Here is a 26,395-nt window from a genome sequence, read left to right on the forward strand (position 1 = left end):
TTTTTTAGTTATCGGTAACTTTGCTGGCCCTCTCATGATGGTCGATTGGCAAAAGCCGCTCTATCTTGGCGGAATGATTGCCTACATTGCCGCTGATGCCATCGTTATTGCCTTGCTGATCATTGCCCGTATCCTTATGGCGAGATCTAACCGCAAGCGTCTCGCTAACCCAATTGCTGTCAACCCGGACAAGCTGTCCCAAGATATCACTGATCAGGAGGATCCCAACTTCATCTACCGTCTCTAAACCCTCTGCTTTTAATCTTGCATTTCTCCCAACTCAATTCTACAATTTACTATTTCTTTCTTTCTTTCTATTTACACTATTCCAGAAAATAATTTCGCTCTCCAGTGGAATCGATGTCGCATTCTCTCAAGTATGAATGTCGCTATTACCAAAAATAAATGTCGTATTTCCATGTATTTTGTCGCACAAAGCTTGGCACTGTAAGGAGTATATAGGGTATCCCACCATTTCTAGTGCTAGTTATCCTTCTTCTTACCATATCCTAAATTCGCATCATCCACATTACAAATGAGCATTCAGTTTTTCTACGAAGATGGGCAAGGCGTAGTTGTCGATGAGCATGGCAGGCCGGAGCCCATGGATTATATCGTTGACGAGGAACAGTATGCTCTTGAAACGGTAAGTTCTTACTCACATTATCTACGGAACACGCCTGTCGCAAAGGACCGCCAGATAGCTGCTATGCAGACCGATGGTGTGAAGAATGACACCGACATTTGCATGAAAGACGCATCTGTTAAGCGAGATTACACGCTCTATACGGACCAGGATAAAGTCCGGTTCTTTAACCTGCTTTTTGAGAAGTGTATGACTGCATCAGCTGCCGCAAAGCAGTTGGGAATCAATGTTCGTACGGGTCAAAGATCGGCCAAACAGTATGAGAAGGAACCTGACAGTATCTTCAAGAAGCGTAAGAAGAGTGGTCGCCCACGTATTCTCAACGAGGAGCATAAGCAGTTCATTCTGGAGTACATTGATGAGAATCCTTCAGCTGTTTTAGTAGAACTTGTAGAGCGATTGCTTCGGAGGTTCGAGAGACTCAAGGTATCCAAGAGTACCATTTATGACTTCGTGAGAGCACAGTGCAATCTATTGCTTAAAAAGTCTCGGTTTCAGCCTGTGGACAGAACAGTGAAGGGAAGATCCAAGAGCGACTTCACTGGGTTCGCAAGTGGGAGGCAATCGACCTGGATTTCAAGAATAATTATGTCTTTCTTGACGAGTCTGCCTTCCACGTCAACATGAAGCGTAGCATGGCCTGGTTGAAGAAAGGCTCTCTTGCGGTGGTCACAGACCCAAAACTCGAGCGCGAACAGTTACCATTTTGGGTGTAATCTCTGCCTCGGGACCCATAAAGTGCAGTCTACGACTCCCGCAGCTGCCGGTCAAGGGCAAGTGAGGAGTCATGGAAAACGCCCCTATCCACAAGTCTGAAGATATCGATAAGTACATCGAATCGCATGGTTATCGCTATGCATATCTCCCGTCATATTCTCCTGATCTCAACCCTATTGAGCAGTTCTGGTCGGTCGTCAAGAGCAAAGTTAAGCGCGACAGGTTCTTAGAGACTGAGACACTGATGACCAGAATTAGCGAAGCTTCCGAAAGTTTAGGGTTGATCGATTTCGAAGGATTCGTCGCACATTCCCATAAATGCTTAGATAAATGTCACAATGGAGAACAACTGTGAAGTGCTTCTCGAGACTAGTCGAAGTCTGTGAATTGCAGCTGTGGCAAGATATGACCAATACGCGACATCAATTTTTTTAATGGATGCGGCCCATCCTTTATTTACAAGTCTCATTTCCTCATCGTCACGAATTCTTTCATCTGCAAATTTCCTTTTCTCATCTTCAAGTTTCCCTTCCTCTTCTTGACTTACGTTAGTGCGAAGGAGCTACCCTTGCTTTGGACTATGGGTCTTTGTTGCACATGTGTTTAACCATCCTGTGCGCCTGGCATTGACGCAAATCGCAACGACCGCTATTGCATTGCTTGTCTTGCTACGGGCGGGAAGTTTCCAAGTCGTGCTCAACCATGATGCGGATTCTAGTAGTGTAGTTCATTGCGAGCGGTGCAAGCTCTGGTGGTATCAAAGAGGCTGCATCAAAGAAGTCAATGCATGGGTTTGAATACATGATTCATCGACGGTGATATTGACGAAGTTTGGCCCAACGCTTGTTAGAATTGCCACCAATCGAAAGTAGATGCCCTTTACGTTTTCCCTTAACACAATGGTGCCGTTATATCTATGATCCTCGATTCTTTTATCTATATCTATTTTTTTTTGTATGAATATGTGTTTTACAAGCGCTTCACTCTTCGCTTCGCTCGCTGCGCTTGGTTCACTGAAGCTCATGGCTGATACGAGTCTGCAGAATAAACTCGCTTGGCCTCCATAAACCTCCATTTTCCGGCGGTTTTGCATCTGCTTCGCTAGTGCAAGCACAGCGTCATCGAATTCCGGTTTATTCAGACCGGGGCTCGCAGGAATCAATGTTTGAGAGAATACTACACCTAAAATCTAGCTTCTTGCTGCTTCGAAACAAATCCGGAAACCGTTTTCTTATACTTTGTACTAGGTTCCTAGTAAGACTTCTGCCATCAACTTCCAAGTCTCGCTATTTTCAAGCAAAATCCTGTAACCGAGGCCTCGAAATTATCAGGAACTCACTGTAATATTGGAAGGCTGTGTTTTCTGATAAACTAGAGTTATTTGATATAAGAAAAACGGTATGGATAGAATCACACAGTTATCAAGTAGCTTACCTTGCAGAACAATATTAGATAAATCCTGCAGTATTAGCGGAATCAATATCTTTGTAGATTTAATCATATTTACGTATCAATTGATAGCTGTATGTCAAGACTGTGCATCATAGGTTTGCATCTTGCTTAAGACATGACTTTACACGAGATCCCACACCTTTGCCCTGAACATTGGTGCTCGTATTTTTGTTGCTTTCTTTGAACGCGTCCTAAATATTTCCAAGAAACTAAAGCAAACCTTTAGGTCTTTTCTGTACAATTTATACGTGGTATGATGTAGATGAGGCACTTCATTATCGTCTGTCAAATACAGGTAGCGGGATTAGCATTATTCTGGTTATCTTCCTTGACGTACGTTGACACGTAACCTTCGGGAATATGATTCGATTACAAACGTAATCCACGTATAAACATTCAAAGACGGCAGGAACGCGTCAACTAATGCATTGAATCACAGCTGCGAATATAAAAAGGACCTGGATCCAAAATCTCGTCCTTTGGCTCTGTTCTCTCAAACATCCCGGTACGTTGGCTGCTCTCTCGAGGTGCAGTACCATCTCTGACGCTTAACTTCGTCACCGACATGACCTCTGTCTTGAGCCGCCACCTCAAATATCAACCGTCTCGCACCTCTCCTTCGTCTTTTCTCCCGCATCACTTCAAGTCCCCTGTCGTGCTTCTTTATTTTAATAGACCGACCCCACGGGTACAAAGTATGTCTATTGGTTTACTTTGCTGCGGTGCACACCGGCTGGTACAGAAACACTAGGTGCGAGTGCCTGGTCCCTCGTGAATACCCTTCGGGGTGTAAGTATCAATTATGATTACGCAGCAGTAGCGCAAGTACTAACATAATGCTCTTAATGAAATTCTCTTCTGGAAATAGTGTATTGTCTACAAAAAGCTGCCAACTATTTAAGCTTGTATTTCTAATGTAATACCATTTCGTGATTTCATTACACGCACATAAAATGTTGAGGAATATCGCAAGTCTGGATTATCAGACATGCACTGTTTCCAAATGCATCTTTTGTCCGAGACGACAATATGTTGATCCACCAATTCTCCTTGGCAACGGTCGTCGTGCATATAGCATTGAAAAGGCCCAGTAGCTACATGCTGAACCAACACAGAATGTTTCCCGGTGGTGATGGTAGTGGTACATGCGCACTTCCTTGGGAGTACAGCCTCGGTTGATTCTTCCTAAATGTAATCGCACACGAGGGAAGAAGAATTGCCCATACTGTAAACTCGCAGATGTGACTTATTTTCCGGATGAGCAGCGTGGTAGCAGTCGTGCAAGAAGCAGTTTTGTTATGCAAAGACGTTTATTGTGTGATACATGTAGAGAAGCAAACTCGGCATAGGCGAAGGCGGGAATGTTACCCAGCGGTATTTTTCTTTTTCCTTCTTTTTTCCTTTTTTTGGCCTTATTTATCGCCGAAATCACCTTTTTCGCGTGAGTATGTATGCAAATATCAGATAGTCAAGGGGACGTTTCCAAGGACATGAACACAAAGATTAGTTGCAGAATCTGGATCCTAAAAAACGTCGGCTGGGATGGCTGAAACTATCTAGGATTCTAACGCAAAAAATCTATTGTCGATCTGCCCTGAAAATAAACTATGCAGATTGTCTCGAACATTGAAAAGGGGAATTGTGCGCTGGGCAACGGGTCCCACACTGCAGAGCAAATGGTGTTTGTGTTTATTGCCTGTAACTATCAGGTAGGTCTGGCAACGACCAAGTGATATTTTCAGGCCACATGTGCAATATCCCGGCTGTGCTACCTGCCATTTCGAGTTGGCGTGGTGTGTGCTCTCTGTGACTGCCGTGGAACGTAAAGGACCACCTTTTCGTGCGCGTTAGGCAACTCCGACATCTTTGATCTTCTTGATTCTTGTATACGGCTCGATCATCCGTGTGACAAAATGGTATCAAGAACCTTCGTCGGAGGAAAAAAAGGCGCCTTCTTAGCTGCTGTTGCTGCTACTTACCACAAACGATAATCTCTATTCACAAAAGGGATCGGGTGCCCAGTTCAGTGGTGGTGACATGTATTGCGCACACACACATACACAGCCCTATCCCTCACGTCTCGCTCTTTTTCTTTTCCCTTCTTCCTCCTCCACCTTCCCCGCTTCGCGATAATACACATTAAGCTACCCTTCGAGGATAGTTTGCGCACACTTTGATCGCCCACCGTTCGCGGGTTTCCCTCTTTCTACCCCATTCACCTTGGACGGATTCTCGCTGAATCAAAAAAACAAAAGATATGAAAACCTACAATCAACCAACGTCGTCAGACATTCATTTGAACACGATGGAAAAGAGGTCAGAAAACTCGGATTACTTGGCCGAAGAAGCGTACGATGCATCGTACGCATACACCACCGGCGACGATTACGTCCAATCTGACGAGGAACGGGCTCTTGTTCGAAAACTCGATCTTTTAATTATGCCTATTGTTTGCGTCTTGGTGTTTATGCAGGTAGGAAACATTTAAAATATTTGTCCCGTAAATACAAGAGAAAGACGTTTACGAAGAAAAAATAATAATAATAATAATAATGTCGACGACGCATGTGTATGCAGTTTCTCGACAAATCAGCTATCAACTACGCTGCATTGTTCAATTTTAAAGAGGATCTCGGCCTGCAGGGTAGCGAATACAGTCTTTTGGGCTCAATATTCTACCTTGGCTACTTGGTGTACCAGGTACGACCAAAATTTTGGACCTAGTAAAATTAATTTGTTAATTCTTGCTCTTGTTAGCTCCCAAATAATTATCTTTTGCAGCGCCTGCGTGTCGGTCGCTACATTGGCATTACTGTCAGCTTGTGGGGACTTGTCTTGGCCCTGACGGCTCTTGGAAAAAATTTCTCCCAAGTGGCAGCCATGCGATTTTTGCTTGGTTTGCTGGAAGCAGGCATCTACCCATCGCTGACGCTTCTCGTGAGTACTTTTTACCGCAGAAGCGAACAAGCTGCACGTTTAGGTAAACCTGCCCACGATGCTATCCTGAAAACATCCCCAGCTCACGCAGAAACCTTGAATATTCCCTTTGTAGGGGCCTTTTGGATTTTCAACGGTCTCGCGCTCATTGTCGGCGGCCTTATATCATACGGCGTTGGCACAATGGATCCTAACACGCTCGGTCTCCATCAATGGCAATGGATCATGATTATTCTCGGTGCTATCACCGTCTTTATGGGCATCTTTGCATTCTTCTTCCTTATCGACAATCCAAAGTCCAGAGCATTGAGGTTGAACGCAGAACAAGAAATCCTCGTCGAAGAACGCACGCGTGACAATGCTGTCGTACGAACAACCACCATCAAGCGTGAACAAATGCGCGAGGCGCTGGGCGAAGTACGTTTCTGGTGTTTTTGCTTTGCAGGTCTTTTGATCCAGTTGCAAAATGGTGCCATGACGAACTACAATGCACAAATTACTCATGATTTCGGCTTTGACGTAAGCTAACGCGCCGTTATCGAAACGATTGTGTAGTAGTAACTCGTCTGTACATACAGCAATTACAATCTGTGCTTCTCAGCGTCGGTTCCGGCGGTATCGATATAGTGATGATCATTGCTGCCGTTTGGTGCGTCCGTAAGACTGGCCAGCTTTTGTACACTGCTTGTGGTCTCATGGCCATTGATATTATCGGTCTCATCCTGCTTGAAACTATTCCTGTGCCCAAAGCCAAACTAGCTGGCTTCTATCTGATGTGGTCGTACTGCGCTGCTTGGGTGCTCCTGGTCACCTCGATCTCCAACAATGTCTCAGGATACACTAAGAAGATTTTCTACAACGGCTTACTGATCGTCTTTTATACGGTATGATCTCATGCTATTAACCAGCTCTCTTACCCGTTAACTCAAACCACGCATCGTACTTAGATTGGTAACTTTTGCGGTCCTCTCATGATGACAGACGACCAAAAGCCTAATTATCTGCCGGCAATGTTGGGCTACATTATTGCAAACAGCATCGTTATTGTTCTTTTGCTGATCGTTCGGTGGAAAATGGCAGCTGTCAACCGACAAAGAATTCTGCGACCTTCAGGAACAGTAACAAATGTTGAAGACGATCTAAGCGACGTTCAGGATCCAAACTTTATATACCGCCTTTAACCTTTTTTCCCTTCTTCTTATGTTCGCTTCCAGCATGTCATGCTCTTGGCGCTTTTCTGTAACATTACTTGTTCTTATCTATTCTATGTCATGTTCTCTCCATTTATACAGTACTTTCATAGCTTTTTAAGAAGAACGATTCATAAAGAGCCAATATCATACCTTCTATTTTCTACTAATTAGCTAGATTAATGAGCAGCAAACCCGTGTACATAAATACCACTAATTGAATACTGGTCGCAAATTAAGATTTTAATGCGTGGACTATGCTATTTATGGGCAGTCTATAGAATAATAATATACTGATTTATTTTTCTTCTGTAGGAGTCTGTTCTTTGTACAAATTTTCTGCTCAATATAAATTAAAGAGGCTGGAGATATGGATTGACCCATCTCCTCATCTCCATATCTTTGTCAGTTTGACCTCGTTTTTTTAATCTGCTACATTGAATTTGATGTGCATAAAGTGATAAATTATATAACAATATACAACGCATAGCCAGGTAAACGTTGATGGCAACAAGGACTTTGCAAATCTTATGAAACGTAGACAATAGTTATTACCAAGATTTTTGACTCTCTGAGCATTCAAATTTACAGTACCTGGCTGTTCAGGAAGATTATTCGAATATGGTTGTCAGATGTACTAGAGGAAAACACAAAGTGTAAAGGTTCGGTGCGCAAGCTCGAGATGGATCCTGTTCTAGTAGAGCTATACCGCCTGCTCCACCCGAGAATCGATTCTTTGATCAACAAAATGGACGCACCTACGCGGCGCGTCAACGAATTTGACGCCTTCGAGACTTTGTTACAATGTAGCTACTTCAATTTTCTGTATTGAATGATACCTTTGAACCGCCCCATGTCATAAAATTTACCCAGCTTTCATATGATACCAAGGATAGGCCCAAACGCGGAAATATTACCACAAGCTCATGAAAAAAAAAGAAGAAGAAAACAGGTATAAAAAGAATTTTCAGGACATCGTTTCAAGTGCCACGGTTTTCGGACCCTCTGGCTCATTGCGGTGGGTGAGCCAGGCTTTGCAACGAGGTTGGCCACCAGACTTGCACGGGGGATTCACTGGCCTCACTCATCGTGAGAAAGGTGGCGAAGGGGTAATGGCCAAGGGGCCGAAAGTCCCAATTTTTTTAGCACCTTATTGCCTTGACTCAACAATGTCAAGAGCAGTTGCCATAGCTTTGAACTTCTTTTTTTAAGAAGGCATAAACATAAGTCGTGTAAACGTCTTTTGGTCTTAAAGACTATTTTTCCTTCTGCTTTTTGATCATGAAGGACAGTTTGAGAGAGTCCAGCCTTTTCACCTTCCAGTCAGAGCCACTACTGTTTCTACTATGAGAGCTATAATAATTGTCACACTTGAAACATAGGCTTACAATTTTAGGGGCACGTATTCGGACCCATGACTACTACTGTAGTTTTACGTTTTCTTGGCTGAAGCTGTGTCAAAAGTTGTTCCAACAGCTCATTCTCATATTGCAACTCGTTGAGGTCCAGTTCTTCCGGTCAAATATACTCTCTTTACTGCGCAGCCTGCTTGTGAACATTTATATTAATATATGCATTTCGGTTATTTTCCTCCATTGCCACAAAGCCTTTGAGTACTGTACATTTTCCTTTTTTTCTGAGCATCGCCTCTGTCAAATTCCTTGGGGAGGGCGGTGTCACATGACCATGAAAAATTTTTGTTCTTGTCCTATCAATCCAACTTACACTCCTTTACACTTAAATTTCATGGCTAAATGTATGGCTTTGATGCAAGATTCTGTTTCTTCAGCTTCCAAGGAATCCGTACATACTCGTCGCGTCTTTGTACGATGATTATGCGTTGACTTGTAAAGTGCATGGACACCTGCTGACGTTAATTCAAACACCGTTCTGTTATGCAGAAAAGATCACAATCTCCTCTACATGGCATCTAACTGCTTCTAATCGAGGCGATAGCATAGTAAGCCAAAAGGTACCCTGTTGTATAAAACGCCATCCGGTTTGAAATTGTCTCCCATGTCGAAGGCAGTCGAGAGCATCAGAATTTTCGTTACATTGGTCACTATTAATTTAATCGTAGGATTGATCCTTATATATACTTTTGCATCAGAAGCAAACGAATATGGAGAGCAGATATCGTTTGGGATCGGTTCTGACGATTGTTAAGCTATAACTCGTTTTATAAATGTCTGCCTTCTGTTGTTCCCGTTCATTTTTTGTCATGCATTGAGGTGTATAAACTGCGGCCAGTGGATTACTTTTTCAAGTAGACAAAATATAAGTAAGAGTAATTATAAAAGGCCATTAATATTAGCAGGTGTGTGATTCATTTTCGGAGGAGACTTTGCACTACATGACTGACTTTAAGGTTCTTCAAGTCAGTGTATGTCTGTCCGGTGCCCACAAAATAGATAGGCTGGCCAGTGATATATGTCATTGATAAGGCAGCGCCGACCTAAGATAAACGAAAAACATTCGTAAGGATTTTCCACGGAGTCACAGACGATTCTCCTGCGTACCTTATCATCGATAGTGTCAAATTTGGTCAAGATCATTCCATCAATGTGTCGAGGGTTCTGCATTCCAGAAAAGTCTTTCAAGGCTTGGTTGAACTTGGTAAGCTGATCGACAGCTTCGTTGCCTACTAATGCCTCGCCCACAAAGATAATCTTGTCTGGATTATTTACAGCGACCAGTTTTGCCAGTGCTCGCATCAATGGTTCGTTATCTTGCATTCGACCAGCTGTATCAATAAGGACCACATCAAAGTGATTTACAGTTGCTGCACATACAGAAAATAGCTTAGGAATGAAACGCAAACTAGATTCTGATCTTAAAGGATCTCACCATATGATATCGCATCCTTTGCTATACCGGCCGAGTCTTTGCCATATCCGCGTTGAAACAGCTCCACTTGGCCACTGCCGCTCGTCTGCAATGCGCGCAAATTCCGAGCATGCACGTTAAGTTGCTCTACTGCACCGCTTCGGAAAGTATCACATGCTGCAATTAGGACTTTGTAGTTGTTTTGCAAAAGCCAAAAGCAAACTTTGCTTAGATTCGTGGACTGGTAATGTGCAGTTAGTAAAAACTGGCTCCATAACAGCAGATTCCCAAAAGCAGCATACCTTTCCCACGCCGTTAACACCAATAAATGATACAACGTATGGTCTCTTTTCTTTTTTTGCTTGTTCGATATCTCGCAAGATATCCAACGATGTCTTTGGAGTTAGAATTCGTCGCAAAGAAGCCTCCATTGCATCCCGGACTAAGGTTGATATTCCTAAAAACGTAACGCTCGATGAGACTACTGTATTCTGTAGCATTTTCCAAAACTTGCACTTACTTTCAAAGTTACCAATCTTCTTTCCTAATAAACTTGATCTGATGCTTTGGCACAAATGCTCTGCAATGTCGCTTGCAACGTTCTTCTTTATCAAATGCTCCTTCATTTCTGCCAGCACAGGGTTCAAATTATCCGCTGTTATCTCTCGTCCACCTGTCATTGACTTGAAAAAGGAGAACAACCCGCCACTCTTGCTGCTACCGCTATCTGGTTTCTCTGCAGTATCTTTATCATTTAAAAGATCGTATCCATCCTCATCTTGATCGTCCTCCGGGACAGAAACATCCTGCACTTCGTAAATGCCTTTCGCGTTGCGTTTACCGAACTTTGTCGGATCAGCGAGCTGAGCTGCAGCTTCTGCAATTCCCTCTTCTGTTCGCTCTGACTTTGCGCTGTAGTCCAGTGACTGCATTTCTCCTTTGGCGATTTGTCCCTCCCAAACACGAGCTTGCTTCTGTGATTTCTTCTTTTTGCCAGCATTGGTATCACTTTGTAGATCATTGTTAGGGCGAACTATTTTGACAAGACAGAATAAAAAGCCTACACTTACTCCTTGATATTTGGTGAAGACGTGTTTGACCGGCCCTTCTTTGCCTTTCCTAATCCACGGGGACTCGATTGCAGTTTGAGTGCTTGTATGTTGCGAGCAATTTCATTCTCGTCCACGTCCTTGATAGTCGTCGTCGATGATTTTTGCTCTGAAGCTTTTGAAGCAATAAATCACTTTGCACAAACAGCTGTCATCGTTTTTCCAGAGTACCTTTTACTTGTGACCCTTTCATTGTCGATTCGAATTTCTTTGTCTCCTCGAATCTTCTCGGCGCACGTTGTCGATTCTAGCAGTGATGGTTCATATTTAGATATATAGATCTAGCAAATAGACAACCAATGCCTACACTTGAATGTTTTTCTTCCAATTGCTGCAACGCTTTATCAAATAAATCATCGAACGCACTGTAGTCTTCTGAAAGCATGGTTTTCGACTCGATACTGTTGCGGAATTTATCGAGAAAAAGACGCTTGATCGTCTCGAGCAGTTCATCAATGTAGGAAAGATGGAGGATCTTTTGGTATGCAACCTTCTCGGACTGTCAGAGTGATATTTATGCATCGCGAATGGCTCCAGTACAAACCACAAATACGAGATCTACTTCGTTTGCAAATGTCCACTTGAGCGCATAGTTATCTTGATAAAAGGTGTCGCTGCCCGCTCTTTCCTCGATGAGTACATTCTTGATGAGCGAGTCGACAGGCGAGCCAAAGAGTGGGGAAAATGTCTTGCTCCAAAGTACAAGACCTCCTTTGGTCAGGATGGTGAATAGATCGAGCATGTCCTGCTGGACCGACTGAGTTGTAGACCTGCGTGGCCCGCAGGCAATTCGCCATCCGGCGAATCTGTAAAACGGAGTTTTCTCGAGTCCTTGAAACCTCGCATTGCATCCATCTGACTGCCGACTGAACTAGAGCAACAACTTCAGGGCTATCATAGTCTTCTAAACAACAAAGGATCGTATTATATTTGTCATTAGTAGCCGAATATTTTGCAAAATTTTTACGAGCTATATGCTAGTTCACCGCTGAAAAACACTTTGGATTTCGCTCTGCGTTCATATTTATCAGTAGTAACTGCTGAGACGATACATTGCAGGTTAATATGCAATTGAAAAAGTGAGCATTTATCATTTTTTCTCACGGATACTATGTTAAGCTACTATAATCCATATCAATAGATGAAAAATTAGAAAAATGAAAGAGATGGATCTGCTTGTATCCCTTGTGAATCAAAAGCATAGCAACAAACAATTTACCGCAGCAGGTCCCAGTCAAAAAAATTTAAACGCGGCCGAGCACGAACACGACGCCCTTTTCACGCGCAGCGCGATGGCGCACGATCAATCGGTACGCAGCGATCGTCGCCTGAGAGAGCTACTGGATCTTTTGGCTCGAAAAAATGCAAGCCCATCCGACGCTGCTGTGGAATCGCAATTTTACAATGACTTGTTAGCATACCTACTGACGAGCTCTTCGCCGCATTGGTGGTGCACCGAAGCCGAAAATACGATCGCTCAGGAATCCTTGTGGTTGTTTTCCTTGCCTGACCACGAGAGTATTCAGAAATATAAACAAAAGCTTGCCGAGCAGCTTTCAAGCTGCGTGGCCTGCGTAGAGCAATACCACTTGTCGAAACCATCCTTGCGAGAAAGGTTGGTTACTAGCAATTCTAATAGTATGCAATTTGTCATGTTAAAAGCATACTCCTTAGATACCTGAAACTTTTCTCGGTCGAAGATGTGGTTAGCTTTTTCAGTATTCTTCATGGTTTCGACAAGGAGAGAATACTATCAACGTTGCGACGCAAATCCTTGTCTCGGCGGGACAATCCAACACAGCCAGCTACACTTGACGACGAGCTTATTTCATTGATAACGGACGTTGCATATTCTCCAGATCTTTTGCGAGTGGATAACTGCGATGCTCTGTTCTGTGAAATGTTCGATAACCTCCAAAAGATCGGCCACTTTCCAGTGCTGAACACAACCACAGCCAATGGCCTCATTATCCTTGCATTCCACCATCACCGAATTGTGCGTCTCTGGGCACGCAAGTTACTGGAAAAGTTTGCGTCTGAAAAGCATACCATCACTGAATTAAAAGAGGATGTGCAGCCTATAATGGAATGGATGACAGCAGATGGAGACGAGGCATCGAGTTATCCTACAAGGCTCGCCAGAGACTTATCCGATCGATGGAAAGCATTTCGAGCAACTATGGGCATCCTGTCACAAGAAAAGGCACGCTCCTTAATAAATATACCCTTCTCTCGGTTCCTACAGCAACAATTGCTCAAACAAACCGCACCAATTCCTGAAATCATCAAATCGCTACCAGATCTGACTCGGAAACTGGGTGAAGCGTTTTGGGATTTAGAGAATAATCCAAACAAAGACTTCGAGAATCTTATTACACAAATTTGTGAACATAATGGGTTTCAAGAAACTATAAAGATCGCGCAAGCCGAAAATGCCGGCAACGTCAAGCAGCTCGATGGCAGTGCGTATCCCGAGGAAAAGTTGGTCGTACGCTTCAGAGGCTTTATTGTTTGGCTGTATCATCTGTGGCTGTCCCTCCCCGCATCAAACAAGGAACAACCTACGGATAAAGTCTATCGTCTGCTGTTCGGTTACTTTCAACTCGATAATTGGTGCGACAACTTTAAAGCATGCTGCGCCGAACTTGGTGCGCAGATGGTTCGAGACAGCGTAGAAAACAGCGGCGACAAGGAGGGGTACACCGATTTATCTGATCACGCCATGGTCCTGGCCGCCTTTGCAGCCAGTTCGACGCAAGGAAAACCACAGTCGCTTAAGGATGCACCTCCAAAAACAGCAGAAACTGTATCTGTGCTTTTACGACGAGAAAGTATCTGGCTGCGGGAAAGCATGGTGGCACAATGCAAAGGAGAGAAAACGGCCCAAGAACCAACTCTTACAATGTGGCAGGGTTTATATAATTTATACACTAGACCAAACTACATCGACTTAAGGATGACTCTACTCGTTATCGAACTATATTCCGGCGTGGCGAGTGTTGATTTTACTGTTCACGAAAAGGCGACTCCAGATCTACAAAAGACGTTCAAAAAGATGCAGATGGTCCACAAGACAGTCGAATACTCGCTCAAGATCCTCGCAGAACTTCGTTGGTCGGGCTGGAAGCAGTTTCTGGATAATTTAGATACGTTGTATTCTATGCTGAAACTCGTCTGTCATCCACTCGATAATATCCGCATTGCAGCTTTGAAAGCTTTGACTGCACATCTGATCGGAAAACCGACGATAGCAAAAGCGTTCAGCCAAATGTACGATGCGTCGCCCCAAAAATTCCTAACAGTATTCAATACTCTCCTGGATAACTACAATGATTATGCGTTTCAGCACGACACGGTAGTTGCATCGAATGCAGTGGTACCACTGAACGACATCCTGCTACCATTGACACAAGCACTGACTGGACGCGGCGGATACCTTGAGAAAATGGCGGCAACTCGCAATCCAGAGCGAGCTGGAGAGCAAAGTATCGTAAAGCATTTTTGGAAAGCTTCTTGGAAAGCGGTTGATTTAGTATTTGTAAAAGCGCTTCGATGGGCAGAAACACTTTCGCCTTCGACTGTACTTGCCTGCATCAACCCGATGTTTGACATTGCTGCGACTCTGACTAGTTCAAGATCTTTGTTCCAAAACGCTATCAATGCAGTCTCCCAAAAACAATCCGAAACGGCTTGCAGACTTGAGTACGACGTTGTGAACACTGCCGTGGATTCGATATCGCAATGGATATTTCTTAACAGAGAGTCTGTTTTCAAGAAACTCGTGTCACTGTTGACCAACATGTTGCATGAGCTGCAACTTGTGCATCTCAAGATTTCGGTGGAAAGCTACGAACGTTTAATGGGCGCTGTTGTCGGATCGAGTTCGACGCTGATGACTACAGAGGATAAACAGCATCTATTTATTGATGATAAGAAACAGCTATTTACTGCACTTAGCGCGCACGAGCCAGCAAACAACATTTATCTCCAGGACAGCAGCGATGAAGAAATTATTGAATGGCAAACAGTCGACACGACATCTCGTGCCTCACCGCAGAGATTTTCTCCTTCTCCTACTCCTCCAAAACCATCTACAACAACTGGTTTGAAACCTATTCTGCGTCAAGCCAAGCTAGAGCATGCATTTTCGAGAGCTTCCGAAGTCAGCGGTCAAAATACTCGTCAAAAAATTACCACGTATTTCGCCAGCACGAATAAGCAATTGGAGGAGGCGAAGCAATCTAGCAGATACGTCGCTGAACCTGAACCTGAACCTGAACAGAAGCCTATGGTTGAAGATATGCCCATGAATATCGATCAAGTCAACGACGAGGGTGCAGCGGACGATTACTTTGACGACTTCGATGATTTCGATTTTTCACAGATACCGGATGACTGGTTCGATGCAAAAGACACCACTGGAGCTGCCGAGCAGCAGGATTTGAGCCCGCGCAGTGACCCAACTGCATTCGGCGGGAGGTTATCTTCAACAGCATCAACACCGTCAACGTCAAAAAAGAAGCTTTCTAGCATGGCAGAAGCTATACAGAAGCAATGGCAGCAGCAACAAGAAGCCAGGCAACAAGCATCCAAAAAGGTTATGCATCCTGCTGCTACCCCAACGCAGCAAGGTCCACGATTCGTTCCTCAGGCAACGAAGCCTACAACATACGCTGTGACATCTACAGGCCGCAAGCTGAAGCCGCCATCGATGGGTTTTTCCAAGATGAAGGCTCTGCGGGAAGAATTCCGTGCAGAGCGGCGTCTCACGGCAGCGACAAAGGCACCGTCCGCCATGGCGACTTCTTCGCAAAAGCGCAAGCATCAAGACGACGGATCGTCCTCTGACTCTTCATCGTCTGACGATGAAGGAGGTTCATCCGGATTATCAGAGCTTGTCAAAGACATGACACGCAGCAAGGAGGCTATAGAAGCAGAAAAGGCGAGCATGAGAGCTCTGTTTGAGGCACCAAAGAAGCGATCCATCAAACTTCTGGAGAATCCAGATGCCCAGCTGAGAACAGCCAAAAAGATGAAGATGCAAATAATCGAGCAGCGCCGCAAACGAGTGACTCCGGATATCCAGCGACTCTACAAGAGCATTCTTTCATGGGATGTTACAAGCAACACCGAAGTGCCACCAGATACCCCAACTTCTATTTATACCAAAGTACCGGACAAATTCACATCATATCAAGACTACATTTCTGTATTTGAACCATTGTTACTCCTAGAAGTCTGGATGCAATTGCTTCGTTCAAGAGAGATGCTCAACGAGAATGACATTGTTGATCGATGCATTTTGCATGAGCGGTGCCACGTGAGCGACTTTGTCGATCTCACCTTTGAAGTTTCGATATCTGCCATGAACACCTTCCTCCAGGATGACTTGATATGCGTTGCTAATCACTTTGGAGCTGATTTCTTCCGCCGGAGCGATACCAAGATAACATCCATGCGACCAGGAGGATACTTTCTTGGAAAAGTTCAAAGTACTTCGCAGCGTCAAGGAATTGCATCCATCACCGTGCGAACGTTCTTTCCTCCAGACCGCATCACCCTGTTAAATTCATTGTCGCCAAAAAGCTCTTGGCGCATAGTGCGAATGTTCAGGTAAGCGAATGTCTAAAACAATGCTGCTCTCTGGATATCTAAGCAGATTTGCGTGTTTTAGTCTTACCACGGCACAGCGTGAATACGCTGCTCTCCAGGGAATGGAGCATTATGAACTTGCCAAGGATATCCTGGAACCACGACCGTCGCCCATGCCAAAGGTCACAGAGAAGAATATACACCGACTTATCCGAAAATACGGTCTAAATGAGCCGCAAGCTGAAGCCATCTCCGGCGCTTTAGACAAGAAACGAGGCTTCACACTTATCCAAGGGTAAGTCTTCGTCAATGCCATCTATGTTATTATATGTTAGAGCCTTTATTTACCGTCTACTTAGACCTCCCGGTACTGGAAAGACGAAAACGATTTTGGGCTTGATCGTGTCGTTACTTGAAGAACAAAAACAACCGACGAATGCCATCAGTATCGGTCCAGATACTTCCAACCGCGGTGCCAAAAACAAGATCATGGTCTGTGCTCCTAGCAACGCAGCCGTGGATGAAATCGCCAAACGACTTCAAGAAGGAGTATCGACAGTGTATGGAGTTGTCAGACCGAATGTTGTTCGTGTCGGTACTATAGAAGGTGTCAATGCCAGCGTAAAAGATCTCTTGCTGGACAGGCTGATCGAGAAGGAAATGGAGCTATCAGCGCAAGACAAGGAGACAAGCAAAGGTTTTGCCAAACGACGCGATGCGCTCGCGGATCAAGTTCGCAAGCTTCAGCTGGATATCGACGACATTGAGCGAAAGCTGTCCGAGTGCACTGACAGAAATCAAATGTACAGTCTACGCGATAAACAAAAAGAATTGATTAACCAGCGCAACAAGACCAAAACAATGATCAAGTCAGTGTATGAAGAACAAAAAGACTACAACCGGGACCTTGAAGTCTCCAGGTTACGAGCTCGACAGCAAGTCTTTAACCGCGCCGATGTTGTTTGCTGCACACTGAGCAGCAGCGGGCATGAAAACTTGACGAGCGCTGGTCTAACGTTTGAAACGGTGATTGTGGATGAGGCAGCGCAGTCGATTGAAATCAGTTCACTTATCCCCCTCAAATACGACTGCAAACGGTGCATCCTCGTTGGCGATCCCAACCAACTTCCACCAACAGTTTTGTCACTGTTGGCTGCAAAATACTCCTACGAGCAGAGCTTGTTTGTACGCCTGCAAAAGAATGCACCGGATAATGTGTACTTGCTTAGGTAATTCTCCAGGTACCCGGAACACTGTCGTCATCTCACACTAACCTCTTCAATTTTAGTATCCAGTACCGTATGCACCCTGAAATTAGCCGGTTCCCCAGCAAACTGTTTTACAATGCTCGGCTTTTGGATGGACCGGATATGGCGCTTGCGACAAAGGCACCTTGGCATTCGTTGCGTGCTTTCCCACCGTACTGTTTCTACAACGTCGAAGAAGGTGTAGAAAAGTCAGGGTCTGGACAATCGTTCTACAACTCGGCCGAAGCGGAGGCAGCTGTCACTCTGGTGGATTTATTGGCTGCACGTTTACCGGATGTCAAGGTAAACTACTATGCAATGCGCACTTGCTGATTAGGAATGTTGCTAACTTTTTTAATTTCTCGGCAAAGTTTGCATATCGTATCGGAATTATCACCCCTTACAAGCAGCAGCTAAGTCAACTAAAGTCGAGATTTGAAAAACGGTATGGACCAAAAGTTCTCCAAGTTATTGATTTCAACACGGTTGTAAGTGCTCCAAAGGCTTCTCTTTTCCATAGCCTTACTTTGTGTGCTGAAATATATATGTTTTAGGACGGTTTCCAAGGTCAAGAAAAAGATATCATCATCTTCTCCTGCGTCAGAGCTGGATCAGGTAAATATTAAGTCAATGAACTGCAGAATTGATTTTTTAACATCTGTACAGATCGAGGCATTGGTTTCTTATCGGACATACGCCGTATGAACGTTGGCCTAACTCGTGCAAAATGCAGTTTGCTTGTTCTCGGCCACAAGCAGTCGCTTCTGAGAAATGAATACTGGAGAGAATTAGTCGAGGATGCCAAGTCTCGAAGATTACTTGTCAATGTAAGTCGATAACAGAAACTACGTATGAATTTGAGTATTAAAAATATCTGCTTGACGCTTTAGATACGAGCACCTTACTTTGATCATCGACTAACTACTGGCAAACCGCCAGCTAATCTTTTCGAAATGGAGACACGCAAAGAAGGCAAGAAGTATCGATTATCATCGTCAAAGTCTACGGCAAGACCAATGGAGATTTCTGTGCCAGTTGCAGAAGATACGAACGACAATCGATCGATCGGCAGCAACAACAACAACGACAACACTGACACTGGATCTGCACGCCGCAAGGATTGTACTACGTTGGCAGAGGTCACGAGTAGCAGCGCTGATCGTGACACTGAAATGGCACCAGGTGCAGCTGATCCCAAGGAAAAAAAGCCCGCCGCTGGGTCTCCGCAACGCCCTGATCGCGGATCACCAGAGAATAACAACAGTGTTCCCAAGCAACAGCAAAATGCAGTGCCTCCTACGAGACCCCAGAGACCTCCTGCTCCTCAAAGGCTCACGTTGGCGCAGTACAGAGCATCGCTCGGACAACCTCCCATCAATTCCTCGGCGGCAAATGCTTCCTTATCCTCAGGTTCACGACCTGCTGGATCTTCAGGACTTCTGCGAAGACCGCCGCCGAATATCTATATCAACAAGAAGCCAAAGGTAAGAAGAGGGATGGAACACAAAAGAAGTACAGATTATATATCTTGTACAAGGGGGGAAACGGAACAAGTGAATTAACATTATGCCTTTGCAGACAAATCCGGCCCCTCGTCGACCACCGCATCCACCTCATCCTCGTCCTCCTCCTCCTTCGTAAAGTTATTTTGAGAAGTAGTATTTTTTTCAATCATCCCTTTTCACTGCAACGCTGAAGCATGTACATATGTAGCAAGAAAATCCAAAGCTAGATAGTAATAAACAAATCTTGAGCTATTAATTTCCTCATTTATGGTTGGATAATGGTTGTACACAGCTGCTGCACTGATGAACGTGGCGAGCGCATTCCGTACAACCGCAACTCGGGCCTAGAATCCTATTTTAGGGATAGGATTTAAGGCGTAACGTCTGTAAAGGCACGACCGTCTAAGAAGATCTACACTGCAGGTTTATCGCCATGTGCATCGTCGTTCTCAGCTGACCGAGCATCAACAGTACTTGAGGTAAACCATACCTGATGCATTTACTCAAAAGCTACATATAACCTATTTTCTTTTCCAGATAGGATGGTTTGTGTTACGGTGCTAAGCTGGGGACAGCAATGAATGCTGCCTGCTTTACCACTATCTGAGTTCATTGCGCAATTGACAGAAGAGGCATGGGAAGCGGTCAGTGTAACGTATTGCCAATTAGCAGTTGTTATAAAATGAATACATACAGTAACCAGGCAATGCATCTCCGCTCTGCAGGCTGTAAAAAGAGAAAATGGGAGAACAGAGACAATTAAGTTGTTTTTACGTAGTTCGTCGTACGTGGCCGCCCGTAAGGAGTAGTGGGTGGCATCTTCGTCCTGGTCCACCACTGCTTTGCAACTATGTTGTGGCACCCACCAGCAGCAGGGGGAGGAAGCAGCGAGCGTGACAGATAAAAACGTCGTTGCGAGTCCGACAAACTTCACACGTCCGTGTTCCCGGCCAAAGGATAACAGAGAGGAGAAACGTGCTACAAACGATTCTTCTATCTCTTTCCCACTACTTTTTCATTTCCTTTTTTTTCCTCCCTTTTTCTTTTTCTTTTTCTTTTTGGAGGATCTTGATCTAGCAGATCATGGATATCACCTACACAGGCATAGAGCGTCTCTGTGTCAACGGCAAATGCCACTGCGATTGGCGACTCACCATCCATGACTGCGAAGAGGCAGACTACTTGTACTATATCTTTGTCATCAACATTGCCTTGTCCGCCGTCGTCTCTATCATGGGTAAGATCCTAACAATAGATCACTTTAATGTGTCCCAAGATCCAAAACGGCTCAGTCAAGTTTAGGCTTCTCTTTGTTATTCTACCGCATGGTTATAAAGGGCCACTCGTTGCTTGAACGGCGATCAGCGCAGCGTGGATGCTTGCGGCCAAAACCTATTGAGTGTATGGTTTTGTCGCTAAGTCTGTATAATCTGAGTAAGTCATCGCCACAAGTATCTGCGTGTGAAGACAGTGCTCATTCTAGAACTGATCATGTCCTATTTTGATATACATTTTTCTTTTTCGCTCTCAGTGCGTCTTGTAAGTTCCGTCATTTTAGTAGGCGACCTAGTGCATGACAATTTGGCAGCACGATCATGTATGTAAAGTATACTCTCCACGTTTACTCGGGACTGTACTTACTAAAATCACAATGCAGTTCTTTTTGAATTCCCGTGGCAGTTTGGCTACGGCGCCTTTGCATTGTACCTAGTCGGTATAGCACAAACACTTGCAGAGGTAAGCAAAGACAATGCAATGCAAGTGCATGCACACAGAAACCGTGTGCGTGAGAAGATGATGTGTACCGGTAATAACCTTTTCTTTTCAGAGCCACAAAGCCATATCGACTGGCTGGTTACCGTCACCGCGTGTTGTCGATGTGATTGGCGGCGCCATCTTCTTTACACCGTTCACACTTAACAATGCAATTGCCGTCACCGAAGGCGCTATTTCCGATAGATACCCCTACGTTGCGCAGGTGCTTGTGCGAACGCACTATAGCGTCTGGACGTTCCACTGCCTTTCCTTGACAACCGCGCTTCTGTTCTCCGGTATCCGTCTCGTAAACATTTTGAACGTACATTTGACGAAAATGCAGCCTGGTGGTGCTCGCTATCTGGCCATTAAGACCGGTATTTTCAAGGCAAGACTCTCGTATTTTACAAGAGAGAGAATTTCGTGTGTTTACATTCACATTTTTCTATGTGTGTGTTCAGATCCGTGCTGTGATGCTTCTCATTGCCGGTATATTGCTGGGATTCGCAGCACAGTGCATCTTGTACAGTGCCCTGCGCGACCGAATTCTTACAAGCACTGCAGGTAGCGTCACGCTCTCTGCATTTTGGACATACCTCGGTCCTCTAGGATGCTTCTGCCTAAATGCCTCGATTATCTTAAAGTAAGTAAAGCGTCTCTTATTTTGTTCTCGCGGGCCAAAGCCAGGCATAATATACTTACTAAAAATATTACAAGCCCGAGCCAGCGTCCCAATTTTTTCGGTAGCAAATCCTCGTCGCAAGAAAAGTCTTCTTCGCAAACCTACGGCACAGAGTACGTATCGACCATGACGAACGAGCACACGTCGCTGAGTCGAAGCGCTTTCGAAGACTTTAAGCAGCATCAACGAGCAGTCGAACAAGGGTCCTACGTATCAGCAGGAGCGGGCATGCCAACTACAGTAAATGCTATGTCTCCTGTAGCTAGCAGCATCCCACTCGAATACATGGAACCTTCGTATCGACCAACAAGCCAAGGCCGTCATCGCCAACATCTCGAGGACGACGAAGAGGAGATGCTGCATGAGCAAAAGGTTTATTCATCACGAATAAGTCTCGTGAATGACTCGAGTAACGGGACATATTAAGACTAATATACATCTGTTGTCAGCCATTCCCGACTCTCAGCAGAGCTGCGCTCCGCAATTATCAATATAACAACAGCTAGAATCGATCATACAACCACCATCACTCATCCACTTATCACCAGCACGCCATCATCCAACCTTATACCATCTGACTTTCGATACTCCCTTCTTGTTTATTGCTTGTTCTTGTCTACTTCATTTCTTTTTACTCTTGTTAATTTCGTAATCATACAAAAAGCAAAACGACTCTCAAAGCACTTTATTATCGCAATATCTACATAGCAAGTCAGTATCTGCTCTCTTCTGAGCTGGACGGCTTGTTTAGTATGACGGGTTCAATCTACCACGTTCACTCATCTTACGCATCCACGCTGATATAACAAGTAGACAATCGAGCGACGCTCCGAATTTGTTGCTGCCGCTGCTGCTTCGCTTTAGCAACTTCCTCTTTCTGACTAGCAGAACAACTATGTGAGGGCGAGCTGGCCTCGCAGTATATTTCGATTTTAAGTCGTGGATTTTTGAGACATTATTATGCCACTGGTAGGTCTATGTCAGTTTATTTCTTTACTACAGAAGAGCGCACAGCATGTGTTTGTCTGGATAACATGTCAGGTTATATCGCTCCCTAATTCAGGGACTCTTTCTCTGTGTTGCATGTGGAAGCTTCAAAAAAAAAAAAAAAAAAAAGACAATTTGGAATAGCCGTGTTTGGAATATACGTCCGTATACAGTGAATCGCTCGAGACACATTGAGCAGTTCTTTTGAGATATCATGCTATGCAGAAATGTGATTGAACTTACAAAGATATTGATTCTGCCAATATTGCAGTATTTATATAATATTGCTCTGCAGCGCTAGCTTCTTGGTAACTGTGTTGTTCTTTCCACACGGTTTGTTTTAGATCAAAAGGCTTTATTCTATCAAGAAACACAGCCTTCTGCTATTACAGTGAGTTCCTGATAATTTCAAGGTCTCGATTACAGGATATTGCTTGAAAATAGCGAGACTTGAAAGTTGACAGCAGGAGTCTTACTAGGAATCTACTGCCAAGTATAAGAAGACGGTTTGCGGATCTGTTTCGAAGCAGCAAGAAGCTAGATTTTAGGTGTAGTATTCTTTCAAACATTGATTCATGCGAGCCCCGGTCTGAATAAACCGGAATTCGATGACGCTGTGCTTGCACTAGCGAAGCAGATGCAAAACCGCCGGAAAATGGAGGTTTATGGAGGCCAAGCGAGTTTATTCTACAGACTCGGATCAGCCATGAGCTTCAGCGGACCAAGCGCAGCGAGCGAAGCGAAGCGTGGAGCACTTGTAAAGAATAATATCAATTTACACTGCTTTCTCGAAGCCCTCGGAATTGAATCGTGCCAAATCTTTGATTTCAAGAATTGTAATGGATTGTAAACCTTGAAAAAAAAAAAAAAGAAAAAACGTGTGTGTCTCCCATATCTTCGGTTGACTGGCCTCACATGAAGGTACGAATGTCTGTAAAGCTGATCTTTATTATCGCCGGCAAAGCTATGTAGAAGTTGATGTGTGCAATATCTAAATAGTTCATGTTTTCACCTGCTCAGATATCAAATTTGGACTCGTATCAAAGAGCTGAAAGCTTTACCTGCATCTTTTGCTTGCTAGGATGGCTAAACGACATTTACCCTGCATATTTCCCCGCAGTCCACAACTTCCAGAGGAGATTTTTCCTTGAGATTTGTACATTCTGGTGCGCATCCCTCAATCGCCACAGTGGCTTCCTCCACAGTGAGCGGTCAGACAGCAGAGCCTAGTGAGGCGAAGGCGAGCAAGGCAGCAAAAAGGACGAACACAAGAAAGTGGTGACGCATGGCTTTTAAGATAGAGTATAGGTGAATTACGTTGTAATGCTATGTAAGTATTTTTCGTTGAATTTCTGACTCGATGAGCTTCTTCCATATCCATGCCTAGAACTTTGTAAAGTAAGATAATGATGGAGATAAATGAGAATACCTTGATATCTATGTGAATGTCGAGGTGCGCATCCCTGCAAAGATTCAAGAAGAAAAAGGAGTCTGTCATATACGCGTCCACCTGCATTATTTAAGATAGAATGCAACCATGAAAAGATCGATCAGTCGATGTCTTAGCAGTTGAGGAAAAATTCGTACGTCATGTGAGCGGCCCTTCTGTCATCCTTTCTCGAATTCTAACTGACTTTAGTGCAAAAAATCAATAGATACAGACGGCCTACACAAACGAACAAGCATCGCTTATTCGAGTTCACCTTCCTGCGACATTATTATTCTATAGTATAAGTAGGATAGGGCAATGTGGTGGCCTTATCTAACTGAACGCCGTTCTTGATATCAAGTGAATATGCACAGCGAATTTAATGGATACCTGACGATTCAGGCGTCAACAGATATTATGGAATAATAAACCTTGGCTCTATAAGCATTGATTGACATGAACGATACCAATAAACACTTACACAACTCTTTCCGTACAGCTCATCCTTGTGCCGGAATAACTGGATGTCTTTAATTCAGGAAAAAATGGAAAGGAGTTAGCAAAGCCGAGGCATTTCATATTCCAGCAGCTAAATTGGACGGCCGTTTATCCTCAACACTTCTTGGTGCAGACTTCCCCATAATGAACGTGATGGTGATGAAGAAGACGATCGTATGATTACTGATTAATTTTTAGAAAGAGTGTAAAGTGGAAATGCGTGTTGGTGACACTCTTCCGAAATGCATAATGTATAACCTCGAGATGAGTGTACATTTAGACCAGCCTTCCATTCTAAGATCTCGATTGCGAGGGCTTCGCTGAAAATGAGATCCAACAATTCTTCAAAGGGTCTTCTGCTTCATGCGCCGTCCAGCAACGCCTTCTGTAGCAAATGGCTCAGAAAGAAAATTCCACGAAACATCGTTGGTTTCATGAAAGATAACAGGTCAGTTTAGAGAAACTCTGATTTTGCACCATTTCTGTTTATATACCCGCACAAGAAACATAATGCGACTATGTGCTTTACGTATTTACATCGCTCAGTGTCGAGTTTATTAGAAAGCAAGCATTCATCTGCAATATTTAAACGGCACCGTCCTTCTTGGCAACAAAGGCTAAAGAAAAACGAGTGAGCATTTTGGATAACTGAATTGTACTACTTACGGCACTTACCAGCAAGGTCGACGATGCGGCAAGAGTAGCCAAACTCGTTGTCGTACCAGCTTACAAGCTACGTAAGAAGAAGATATGAGTGTTTGGCGAATAAAGCAGAGTTTTCTACATTCAATGTAAATATATATATACATATATACCTTGACGAAGTTGTCGTTGAGAGAAATACCAGCCTTGGCATCAAAGATGGAGCTGTTAGGATCGCCGATAAAGTCAGCAGAGACGACCTGGTCCTCTGTGTAAGCAAGGATACCCTTGAGCGGGCCTTCGGCTGCCTTCTTGATGGCGGCTTTGATCTGGTCATAGGAAGCGGCCTTCTGTAGTCGGACAGTCAAGTCGACGACGGAGACATCGGGGGTTGGTACACGGAAGGCCATGCCAGTCAACTTGCCGTTGAGTGCAGGGATGACTTTGCCAACAGCCTTGGCGGCGCCGGTGCTGGCAGGGATAATGTTGGGGTTGTTACCACGGCCGGAGCGCCAGTCCTTGTGGGATGGGCCGTCGACGGTCTTTTGGGTAGCGGTGGTGGCGTGGATGGTGGACATCAACCCTTCCACGATGCCAAACTCGTCGTTGATGACCTTAGCCAAGGGGGCCAGGCAGTTGGTGGTGCACGACGCATTCGAGATAATCTTGTGGTCAGGGTTGTACGCATCCAAGTTGACACCGCAGACATACATTGGCGCGTCGGGCGATGGTGCGCTGATGATGACGCGCTTGGCACCAGCGTCAATGTGCGCTTGAGCTTTCTCGGTGCTCGTGAAAACACCGGTAGACTCAATGACATATTCAACGCCCTCCTTGCCCCAAGGGATGTTCTTGGGCTCCATCTCGTTGTGCACGTTAATTTGTTTGCCGTTTACAACCAGCTTGTTGTTCTTGGCTTCAACGGTGCCGGGGAACCGACCGTGCACAGTATCATACTTGAACATGTAGACCATGTAGTCGAGAGGGATGAAAGGGTCGTTGATAGATACGATCTCAACATCATCGTTCTTCAAGAGAGCTGCACGCAACACGATGCGGCCGATACGACCGAAACTGTATACACAACACGGTCAATTTTTTCGCTGCATGAATTTGGTCTTCCCAAAAACAATTTACCCATTGATTCCGACTTTGGCAGGCATGTTGTTAAAAAAAGGATT

The 26,395-nt window shown here is 44.5% G+C and overlaps 9 protein-coding genes across 9 annotated transcripts in view; 7 read left to right on the plus strand and 2 right to left on the minus strand.

The window, feature by feature from the left end:
• Positions 1-247, plus strand: part of VTP01DRAFT_2287 (uncharacterized protein) — a gene marked incomplete at both ends in the record, with an annotated part of 2,126 nt that extends 1,879 nt beyond the window's left edge. The window contains one exon of the mRNA XM_069380731.1: positions 9-247. Within this exon, the coding sequence (XP_069237790.1) occupies positions 9-247 (239 nt within the window). The remainder of the gene's footprint in view (positions 1-8) is intronic.
• A 288-nt stretch (positions 248-535) lies between these two features.
• On the plus strand, positions 536-1,362 carry VTP01DRAFT_2288 (uncharacterized protein; the record flags this gene model as incomplete). Its single annotated transcript, XM_069380732.1, has 2 exons — positions 536-1,072; positions 1,156-1,362. The coding sequence occupies 2 exons, from the start codon at positions 536-538 to the stop codon at positions 1,360-1,362; spliced, it is 744 nt and encodes a 247-aa protein (XP_069237791.1).
• Positions 1,363-1,433: 71 nt separating this feature from the next.
• On the plus strand, positions 1,434-1,718 carry VTP01DRAFT_2289 (uncharacterized protein; the record flags this gene model as incomplete). The annotated part of the gene is made up of 2 exons (XM_069380733.1): positions 1,434-1,552; positions 1,622-1,718. The coding sequence occupies 2 exons, from the start codon at positions 1,434-1,436 to the stop codon at positions 1,716-1,718; spliced, it is 216 nt and encodes a 71-aa protein (XP_069237792.1).
• Positions 1,719-3,380: 1,662 nt separating this feature from the next.
• Positions 3,381-3,716, plus strand: VTP01DRAFT_2290 (uncharacterized protein; the record flags this gene model as incomplete). Its single annotated transcript, XM_069380735.1, has 3 exons — positions 3,381-3,510; positions 3,567-3,604; positions 3,684-3,716. 3 exons carry the CDS (start codon positions 3,381-3,383, stop codon positions 3,714-3,716), a joined length of 201 nt encoding a protein of 66 aa, XP_069237793.1.
• Positions 3,717-5,072: 1,356 nt separating this feature from the next.
• Positions 5,073-6,933, plus strand: VTP01DRAFT_2291 (uncharacterized protein; the record flags this gene model as incomplete). Its single annotated transcript, XM_069380736.1, has 6 exons — positions 5,073-5,288; positions 5,393-5,515; positions 5,573-5,795; positions 5,868-6,271; positions 6,331-6,636; positions 6,700-6,933. 6 exons carry the CDS (start codon positions 5,073-5,075, stop codon positions 6,931-6,933), a joined length of 1,506 nt encoding a protein of 501 aa, XP_069237794.1.
• A 2,335-nt stretch (positions 6,934-9,268) lies between these two features.
• On the minus strand, positions 9,269-11,619 carry VTP01DRAFT_2292 (uncharacterized protein; the record flags this gene model as incomplete). The annotated part of the gene is made up of 9 exons (XM_069380737.1): positions 9,269-9,397; positions 9,462-9,724; positions 9,790-10,009; positions 10,071-10,225; positions 10,289-10,776; positions 10,839-10,992; positions 11,049-11,124; positions 11,185-11,367; positions 11,422-11,619. The coding sequence occupies 9 exons, from the start codon at positions 11,617-11,619 to the stop codon at positions 9,269-9,271; spliced, it is 1,866 nt and encodes a 621-aa protein (XP_069237795.1).
• Positions 11,620-12,169: 550 nt separating this feature from the next.
• VTP01DRAFT_2293 (uncharacterized protein) lies at positions 12,170-19,357 on the plus strand (the record flags this gene model as incomplete). Its single annotated transcript, XM_069380738.1, has 10 exons — positions 12,170-12,492; positions 12,552-16,490; positions 16,552-16,764; positions 16,829-17,698; positions 17,758-18,019; positions 18,088-18,204; positions 18,271-18,331; positions 18,383-18,543; positions 18,607-19,200; positions 19,295-19,357. 10 exons carry the CDS (start codon positions 12,170-12,172, stop codon positions 19,355-19,357), a joined length of 6,603 nt encoding a protein of 2,200 aa, XP_069237796.1.
• A 947-nt stretch (positions 19,358-20,304) lies between these two features.
• VTP01DRAFT_2294 (uncharacterized protein) lies at positions 20,305-22,164 on the plus strand (the record flags this gene model as incomplete). The annotated part of the gene is made up of 8 exons (XM_069380739.1): positions 20,305-20,458; positions 20,524-20,655; positions 20,753-20,818; positions 20,879-20,958; positions 21,050-21,364; positions 21,438-21,619; positions 21,694-22,030; positions 22,108-22,164. 8 exons carry the CDS (start codon positions 20,305-20,307, stop codon positions 22,162-22,164), a joined length of 1,323 nt encoding a protein of 440 aa, XP_069237797.1.
• A 2,993-nt stretch (positions 22,165-25,157) lies between these two features.
• VTP01DRAFT_2295 (uncharacterized protein) lies at positions 25,158-26,377 on the minus strand (the record flags this gene model as incomplete). Its single annotated transcript, XM_069380740.1, has 4 exons — positions 25,158-25,189; positions 25,248-25,305; positions 25,388-26,288; positions 26,352-26,377. 4 exons carry the CDS (start codon positions 26,375-26,377, stop codon positions 25,158-25,160), a joined length of 1,017 nt encoding a protein of 338 aa, XP_069237798.1.
• Between the last annotated feature and the right edge of the window lie 18 nt (positions 26,378-26,395).

This window comes from Rhizomucor pusillus (assembly GCF_041956525.1).
Source record: "Rhizomucor pusillus strain CBS 183.67 unplaced genomic scaffold VTP01scaffold_12, whole genome shotgun sequence".
NCBI classification, from domain to species: Eukaryota; Fungi; Mucoromycota; class Mucoromycetes; order Mucorales; family Lichtheimiaceae; genus Rhizomucor; species Rhizomucor pusillus.